General features: G+C 39.6%; 1 protein-coding gene across 7 annotated transcripts; it reads right to left on the bottom strand.

Annotated features, from left to right (window-relative positions):
• Window positions 1-219: 219 nt before the first annotated feature.
• Window positions 220-9,551, bottom strand: LOC115697343 (MACPF domain-containing protein At4g24290). 7 transcript variants are annotated; one of them, XM_030624303.2, is made up of 8 exons: window positions 9,281-9,551; window positions 8,751-9,030; window positions 7,755-7,993; window positions 7,456-7,657; window positions 7,203-7,271; window positions 6,889-7,081; window positions 1,676-1,842; window positions 220-1,323 (listed from the first exon to the last, which is right to left on the bottom strand). In XM_030624303.2, exons 2-8 carry the CDS (start codon window positions 9,009-9,011, stop codon window positions 637-639), a joined length of 1,818 nt encoding a protein of 605 aa, XP_030480163.1. In that variant the 5' UTR covers window positions 9,012-9,030; window positions 9,281-9,551; the 3' UTR covers window positions 220-636. The 7 variants fall into 7 exon arrangements, with proteins under 7 accessions (XP_030480163.1, XP_060974927.1, XP_030480164.1 ...); XM_061118944.1 differs by having other exon boundaries at window positions 6,889-7,075; XM_030624304.2 differs by having other exon boundaries at window positions 8,751-9,064; window positions 9,281-9,534.

Genomic DNA, 9,551 nt, shown 5'->3' with positions numbered 1-9,551 from the left:
AATTAAATGGATAATTACTAATGGTTGAAAATGCTGCAATTGAAGCTCTAGCTGGAGACAGCTTGATGTGTCTTTTATCTCATAGACTGCTTGAAGTTGCAACTTAATGTGGTAGAGACCTTTATCAGTTATTTGTTTTGGAAGGGCAATTTGTACAAGCATCTCTCGATTTTGGCTGCTAAAGGAACCTGTTTGTGTATGAAAGAGAAGCTTTGTGTATTTTAATCAACAATAGTACAGTATCTTTTTTTTTATTATATGTCGAAATAGAGATTAGGAAAATATTCCCAGACAAAAGAATTTGATCCAATTGTGTAGCCTAGCCTAGCTACCTGATTCAGCCCAACTCCTTTCAATTTTGTCATTCACATCCCCAAATTGCATGCTTACAAGTAATGGGGGAAACCAATTTTTTTGTGTCCTATTTTTCACTTCTTTCCTTCTATACTAGCCACCATTCAATAACCCCACTCCACCACTCATTTCCCACTAACTTCAACATTTGACAAGCAGCGAGAAATCTACATCGTCAGAAATAGGAAAATCGTGTAACTGTCCTTATTTCTTTCATTTTCTTTCCCTCCTCTCCATGGATGGATTAGAAGCCCAAACCGAAAACAACAATTCCCAGAAGTTCTAATTATCTTCTAACAATTCCTCATCAGGTAAGACTACAGTCAGTAAAGAATACTTGACTCGTAGCGAAATCCTGCCCTTTTCAACGACGAGTCTTGCCCCAGAAACAACCCAGTACCCTGGATTGTCCTGTGGTCCTCTTGTCATTTCTGTGGTGTCCACAAATTTCAGAAGCTTAGGTGCTTGGACAGGAACAGGAGGACCTCCCGGGTAGACAGCAGAGTTAATGTTTACATCTGCTGGCCTTGGAGGTGGCTTATGAACTGTTGTAAAGTGATGGCTGATAAGTGTCGATATTAATCCAGACTTGGCTCCAAGCCCTGGTGACCCATCCCACTCGGGATGCTTTACAACTGTTGCTCCTGAAACTCTAGAGAAGCGAAGTCTCAAGAATAGGATATTCTTGATACCATAATTCTCAACCTGTAACATGGCTCCTGTAACTATAGAGAGATCCTCATCAGATTCTACAGGAGCAGTGCAAACATGAGAGAAGTTCTTCCATTGAACTTTTTCATAGTATTTACGATCATAGGATTCACGACAGAAGTTTCCATCTGGATCATCTTGAAGTTGAAAGACTTTGGGTAGAGAAGAGAGGTGCTGTAAATGTATGGCTAAGCGGTTGCTTCTCTTGCCTTCTAGATATAGCCGAAGACCAGTCACTGGCTTCTTACCCACGTCAACCTGCAATAAAGAATGCACAGTAAATCAAGAAATTTTCAGAAACCAAATAACCAAGAATCTGGAATCTGGAAAGTATCAAAGATACTTTGAACTTTTTGCAAGTTACAAAATAGGCAACTAGGAAAGCAAGCCAAGCTTTTTACAGAAATATACATTTACATAAACAAGGAATTCTCCACTACACTACATACAAGTGATAAGGAAACCCGTCAACAAACACTTTCTTATAAATAGCACTTCTAAAAAACAAAAAGGATTAATAAACTCTAACGCAAAACATTTAATATTAGCAATAGTTCAAGGTCATAAAATGAAGTCCACACAGGTCAACATTTATGAGGAGATGCTATACCGATATGGTGTTCACATAAAGCTTGGGACCCATGAAACTAAACTGTAGAGATACATTGCTCTGTTGCTTTCTCTGGGGACCAAGGGGTAGTTCACTGAACACTGGTGCCCACTGTCTTGGAAGCTGAAACTCCAAAAATTGATGGAGCTCTCCAATTGGTGGTTTATCTGAAACAACAGACATCATGAGTTCAGGATTTCAGTTTTTTGTGATAACACGTGACTATGTTAGTTATGTGTTAGTTATGTTAGTTAATACTGTTGTGTACAGTTAGGTAGTTGTTAGTTACATTCTTGGTTGTTATTCCTTTTCTTGTAACAAACTCTCTGTAATATAAATAAAGCCTTTCTCTAATTGTTGGTTAGCTTTTGCTGAGCTAATCTCAATTAGCATTCTTTTCTCTGTATGTGTTTTACATGGTATCAGACGCTGTTGACTCACGTCTCTCGATCCTGCTTCTGCTTCAATGGCGAATGCCTCTTCCTCAACAGCTCGTGCTTCAATGGCAAATGCCACTCCTGCTACTGCAACATGGAACCCGTTCTCAAATTCTCTTACTTCTTCTCTCACCCTCAAACTCGATCGACTGAATTTCCTTTCTTGGAAATCTCAAGTGGTTCCCACTGTGATTGGACATGATCTCGATGAGATCTTGTTCACGGGAATCCCTCCTCCTCAATTTCTTGTTACAGGTGAACCAAATCCAGATTTCCTTCAATGGCGACGAAGAGACCAACTCTTACTGTCATGGCTTCGATCCTCCATGACAGAGAGCATTCTTGCATCTGTGGCCAATTACAATTCATCTGCTGGTGTCTGGCGCGCCCTTGAACAAAAGTTTGCTAGCCAAACAAGAGCTCGAAGGCTTCAACTCAAAGGCCAGTTCTCTAATCTCCAGAAAGGCAATCTTTCCATCTCTGAATATGTCGACAAGGTTCAGTCGATCGCCGATGCCTTAAGTGTTGCTGGTTCTCCAGTAAATGACCAAGATCTTGTTCTTCAACTTCTCAACGGCCTGGGTCCAGAATTCGATTCTGTTGTGTCTGGAATCACATCCAGAAGTGACATCCTTACCATGGAAGAAGTTCAGGCCTTACTATTGTCTCACGAAAGTCGACTTGAGCATCACCAAACTGTGACTGATCTTGCAGTCAAGATGCAGGCCAACATTGCTTTTGCTAATGGAAGATCAGGAGGTGCTCGACCCTTTTCCTCAGTCAAGAACACACAAAATGACTATCCCCAATCGTCCAATGGCCGAGGCAGAGGATATCCAAGATATAATCAACAACGAGTTATATGTCAAGTGTGCCTTCGATCGGGTCATACTGCACCAGTTTGCCACTACAGGTTCGACAAGAACTGGGTTGTGCCTCGCCCAAATCAACCTCCTCCCAGGGCCCATCTCACTGAACTAGAGTTTGATTATGACCCTCAAGCTTACATGACAACACTAGTTCAGGACTTTGGTGATGACAACACCTGGTATGCAGATACTGGGGCCACGGCTCACATTGCTTTTGACAATTCGACCTTTGACACTCAACAGCCTTACACTGGCACAGAAACCGTGACTGTAGGTGATGGTAAGAAACTCATTATCTCTCATGTAGGCAACTCTGTTATTCCATCTTATTCTCCTTCCTGTCCTTTACAATTACAATCTGTTTTACAAGTTCCTCACATCACTAAGAATCTTGTCAGTGTTTCTAAATTAGTTGATGACAATGACATCTTTCTTGAGTTTCACAAAAACTGTTGTTTTGTCAAGGACAAGAAAACAGGTGCTCTTCTCCTCAAAGGAAAGCGTAAAGATGGGCTATACATGCTTAGTGATGGTTCTGTCAAGTCAAATTCTGCCTTAGAGTGTCTTTTAACTACTACTACTGCTTCTGTTCATTGTTCTTGTTGTAATCTGAACACTTGTTCAATTGTCAATACTGATGTATCCTCTTGTACTCAATTGAATATCAATAAAGAACAAATTTCTGGTTCATCTATGCCTATTGCATGCTTTGCCTCTACAGGCCCTGATGTTAATACTTGGCATCATAAGCTTGGCCACCCCTCTATAGCTACTCTCACCAAACTACTCCCTCAACTACCTCATACAGGGTCAATTAAGACCCTGCAGTTTTGCAATGCCTGCCAGCAAGGCAAAAATCACAGGTTACCATTTACTCTGTCTCAAACCAACTCGACTCAACCCCTTGAACTTGTGCATACGGATCTTTGGGGTCCATCCCATATACCATCCAAAGATGGATTCAAATACTATATTCATTTCATTGATGATTATAGTAGGTTTACCTGGATCTATCCCCTCTCCCTCAAATCTCAAGCCCTGGATATGTTTTTAAAATTTAAAGCAATGGCTGAAAAACAGTTTGGTTTACCTATCAAAGGTGTCCAAGCTGATGGTGGGGGTGAATACAAGCCATTCAAGAAATTTCTATCTGATCAGGGGATCATTTTCTCACATCCCTGCCCTCACACTCATGAACAGAATGGGAGGGCTGAGAGGAAACACAGGCACATCGTTGAGACTGGTCTTACACTTCTAGCACAGTCTCGGTTAGATTTCTCCTATTGGTGGCATGCTTTTCAGTATGCTACCTTCACTATTAATAGATTACCTACCCCAATTCTTGATGGCATTAGTCCTTTTGAGTGTCTCTTTGGTCAAACACCTGACTACAATATCATGAAACCCTTCGGTTGTGCATGTTTTCCACACTTAAGACCCTATAACTCTCATAAGATGGATTTCAGGTCTGAGCAGTGCCTTTTTATTGGTTACTCACCATATCACAAGGGTTATCTCTGTGAGAGTGCTAAAGGTCGAATATACATTGCAAGGAATGTCAACTTCAATGAAACTCACTACCCTGGCACTCCTTCTGCTTCTGCAACAAGTCAGGTACATGCTTATCCTCATGTTTTACCTACTGCTAGTTTTAATACTACACAAACTAATCCTATTGCTTCTGGTGTGGTACTTCCAAATGCAACTGAGGTAACATGTAATCCTGTCCCTTCCCCAATTGTCTCATCATCACCACCACAACAACAACAACAACAACAATTACCTCCCACCACTATCCCACCTATCCCTGCAGCAAGACAAACACTCATTCCACCTACAGTCTCACTAAATAACCCTGACTCTCATCACACTTCCACTTCTCAGCCTAGCAACACAGACAATGCTACCCCACATCCTGTCCCTAGAGTTCACCCTATGACCACTCGATCACTAAATGGGATAGTTAAACCGAAAGCCTATTTAGCCACAAAGCACCCTTTACCCGAATCTCTACTACCCACTGAGCCTAGAAACATCACTGAAGCATTGAAAAATCCCAAATGGCTTGCCTCTATGAATGATGAGTTTGCTGCATTAAAAAAGGCTGGAACTTGGATACTTGTACCATACAAACCAGGAATGCATGTGATTGACAATAAATGGGTACACAAGATTAAGCTCAATGCTGATGGCTCTCTCAATCGATTCAAATCAAGACTTGTGGCCAAAGGTTATTTACAAACCCCAGGAATCGACTATGAAGAGACCTTCTCCCCAGTTGTAAAACCTGTAACAGTACGCACGGTCCTTTCATTAGCAGTCTCTCGAAACTGGTCTATTAAGCAGTTAGATGTTTCTAATGCTTTCCTCAATGGCAATCTCCAAGAGACTGTATATATGAAACAACCTTCAGGCTTTGTCAATTCTGAAAAACCAGATCATGTATGTCTCCTAAAGAAAGCCATTTATGGCCTTAAACAGGCTCCTCGAGCCTGGAATGACAGACTCAAAAGCTGTCTATATCAGTGGGGTTTTACGGCTTCTAAGTCAGATAATTCCTTGTTCACTTATGGCTCAGGATCGAATCAAGTTATACTCCTAGTATACGTTGATGATATACTAGTTACAGGGCCGAATATGTCTCTCATCAGTAAGCTTGTCACTGATTTAAACCACCAGTTCTCCCTCAAAGACTTAGGAGAAGTACATTACTTCTTGGGAGTTGAAATTTACAGGGATCACACTGGGATGTATCTGTCCCAAACTAAATACATCACCGATCTTCTACTCAAGCTTCACATGGAAGGTGCAAAAGGTTGTCCAAATCCTGCCAGTGCAAGTGCAAAACTGTCCTTGACAGAGGGTGAACCCTTCTCTGATATTACTCTGTATCGTAGCACTATTGGTGCCTTACAGTATTTGTCTCTTACACGGCCAGATGTGGCTTTCATAATCAACAAACTAAGCCAATTCCTAAAGGCACCTACGACATGTCACTGGGAGGCCTGTAAAAGAGTCCTGCGGTATCTCAAGGCTACAATATCACAAGGTTTAGTGTTTCGACCAACAACAGATATGGTTCTTACCAGTTATTCAGATGCCGATTGGGCAAGCTGTGTCGATGATCGACGCTCTACTGGTGGCTACCTTGTCTACCTTGGACAGAATCTAATCTCCTGGTCCTCGAAAAAGCAACAAGTGGTTGCTCGGTCTAGTACAGAGAGTGAGTTCAGGGCTCTTGCAAACACAGCTGCTGAACTCAAGTGGATCATGTCTTTACTCACTGAGCTTCAAGTCACGATTTCTAAGTGCCCTGTCATTTGGGTAGACAATCAGAGTGCTTCTGCTCTTGCTGCCAATCCAGTTTTTCACGCACGCTCGAAGCACATAGAAATTGACTTGCACTTCGTTCGTGATCAGATTCTAGCTCATCATCTTGCTGTTCAATTTGTTCCATCCATTGATCAAGTTGCAGATCTGCTCACTAAATCTTTGTCTACAGAAAGGTTCAACTACCTACGATCCAAACTTCACATGGCTCCTACATTGTTCAGTTTGAGGGGGGATGATAACACGTGACTATGTTAGTTATGTGTTAGTTATGTTAGTTAATACTGTTGTGTACAGTTAGGTAGTTGTTAGTTACATTCTTGGTTGTTATTCCTTTTCTTGTAACAAACTCTCTGTAATATAAATAAAGCCTTTCTCTAATTGTTGGTTAGCTTTTGCTGAGCTAATCTCAATTAGCATTCTTTTCTCTGTATGTGTTTTACATTTTGAACTGTATCACATTAAATAGATTTTGTCAAATATAAACATTAATTTTTAATAACTGGATACGTGAATATAGTCTTTCAGTAATTCAAACTAAATCAATAAATATGCAAGCAAATAAACACTTGCTTACAACGTAAATAAAGATTTATGGCGTGGCTCAGGAATCCACTCCCTGGGACTCCATTTAACAGAGAGGTAATGGGGATAAATGACATTGATATCACATCAGGTTCCATCTGAACAGTTTGTAGCCATTCGTTATGGGATAAGGATCTACCATCAGTTCCACCTCTCCTCTTGCAAATGGTCACAATATCCTGAAACTAAATTACATTAGTAACAATATTAGAATCATACATAATTTGGCGAGCCAAAAAATGTTATGAATCATTTTGCATAAGACTTGACAATACTATCAAAAATAACATTACATCTGAAGCTTACCTCCTTGTGTGAATAAGAGCTTGATGGATTAGCCTCTGCAAATTGCAGGCGCTGTTCCCTGGTTCCAAACTGTTAAAAAAGTTATCAGATAAAGATACTAGAATACATACTGTAGAGCACTTTCCTTCAAAAATAGGTCATGAAGCAATGCTATACAGACGCAAATCAATACACGAGGTTTGAAATTTGCATGCATATGGTATTAAAGACAATCTAATATGATATAATAGAGAGTAAAAAAAAACATACAAACCTTGTCATTCTTGTATACTTGTTGAGAAGAAGTACCATAATGGCTACTGGCATCTAAAAATCTCTTATCAGCAATATCTTTCAATTTTTTCTGTACATCAGCAGGCTGAAGAGTTGATGAGTGCTGTTGCTTCATGTATATAACATCCTTCCCTCCCATCTTAACTCCAACAATAATGTGAGTGCCAAATGTTTCAATAAACCTGTAATAGCGAAGTAAAAAAAAGATAAATTTTAGAGAGGGGCGTCAGAGAGAAACTCTATAAACAGAACATTACTTCGCTTAAACTCTGTGCGTACCTTGCTAATGCAGCAGGTTCCCATGAGGGTGGGACAGCTTTCCTAACGTGATCACGCAGTACCATCTGAGACTTCTCCAATGCAACAGTGTAGAGTGTAATAAACACTCCATCAAAAGCTAAGGTCTTAGTGTTGGCTGCATCTTTCTGCCAGCATCCTGAGAAATCATACATGGCATTGAAGAGGCCTGAAGGAATTTTCCCAGTTAAAGAAATTTCCTGGTTGAACTGTTCCGACATCTGTGAGAGAAAATACAGAGGTTACTCATCACCAGTAATTTCTGTAGAAGAAACCTAGTTTAGTATTAGCACTTAGAACTTGAAAAGTTGTACAGAGAAAAGAACGAGAAAGAACAAATACATTCCATTAATTTGAAAAAAAAAAATTATAAGCATGATTTAAGCATCTCCATCGACTACTCTACTCTACATTATGCTAATGGTCACATAAAGAGAGTGTGATATTAGAGAATATATTGGAAAAACTAACCCGACTACCAAATTAATCCACCTAGAATGTGATAATTTAGTCCCACTAAAGAAATATTTTGAGAGAAAAGTTTACAGCTTTAAATCTCAATTTCTCATGAATTTTTCACTCATTCTTGTTAAAATTAGTTTTATTATCCAACTCAATGTTATCATATCCCACCCACCAAACGAGACCGAAAAGAATTGAGCTATCCCCTTTTGTACTTTTCATTTTGTAAATATTCTTTTTTCAGGTTTTTACAATGATACATACATGATTACTTGGTATAGTTACAACTTACAAGTATACTCGATGGTGACACGAAACGGTTAAAAAAAATGACAAAAAAATCTGATCGATCCAAAGACTAAATTTTGGTTAATGAGTAATATATACTTGTTTCTGCTTTTGGCAAATTAGGTCGGTTGGTCAAGTACACCACACATGCAGGTGAAAGTTTGACCTATCATAACCCGTATGAGCAAAATGAGCACTAAGTTAGGCAAATGACGTAAAGAATTTTACCTGCTGAAAAGATAGAACATCGGACCTAAATCGGGTTCGCTCTCCCTTGTCACATTTTATAGATTTAGATACATTTGGGATGGTAATCCCACCGGGTAAAACGATCTGACGCCCTTCATCTTGATCAATCTCAATTAAACAAGATTTAGCTGAGTCCCCTTTACAGTATTTGAGCCTTAGATCAATTGAGATGTCGTATCCTCGCCCTATTGAACCAATTGCAATCTCTGCAGCTTTTGGAGCTGGAACTTTCAGCGCCATAACTCACCAACGCCTGTTCCTTCACCAATCCCAGATCTAAATTCAGTATTGAACTTTAATTCTCCAAAAAAAAAAAAAAAATCAACTTCAATACCACAAACCACGCAACTAAATCCTCCAAGTATATCTCCAATCACACATTGTTCACCCCAAACCAGAACAAAAACGTCCCCATACGGAATCAAACACAAAATAATAACAGTACTAAAGAAATTCGAAACTACTTAAAAATGCAAATACAAAGAGCAAATGTGAAACCAATTCCGTACATTTTAGGGCGGATTTGAGCTGGAAAAGGAAACGTAGATGCAGAGAGTTGAAGATATCAGCAAATGCGAGATCAAATTTCGATTTTTGAAAACTTGAACCAAAGAGAAGATGAAGTTTCAGAAAGGAAAGAGAGAGAGAAACCCTAATACGTGAGAAACACGAGGAGTGAGTGAGTTAGTAAATGTGAGAAGAACGAGAGAGAAAGAGAGAGCTGGAATTTGGTTTGTATTAATTTCTTTTGAAATTACGGATATCAATTATCTTATCATT

This window comes from Cannabis sativa, chromosome 7 (genome assembly GCF_029168945.1).
Source record: "Cannabis sativa cultivar Pink pepper isolate KNU-18-1 chromosome 7, ASM2916894v1, whole genome shotgun sequence".
In the NCBI taxonomy this organism is placed as follows: domain Eukaryota; kingdom Viridiplantae; phylum Streptophyta; class Magnoliopsida; order Rosales; family Cannabaceae; genus Cannabis; species Cannabis sativa.
This window is presented reverse-complemented; position numbering and strand designations above follow the sequence as displayed.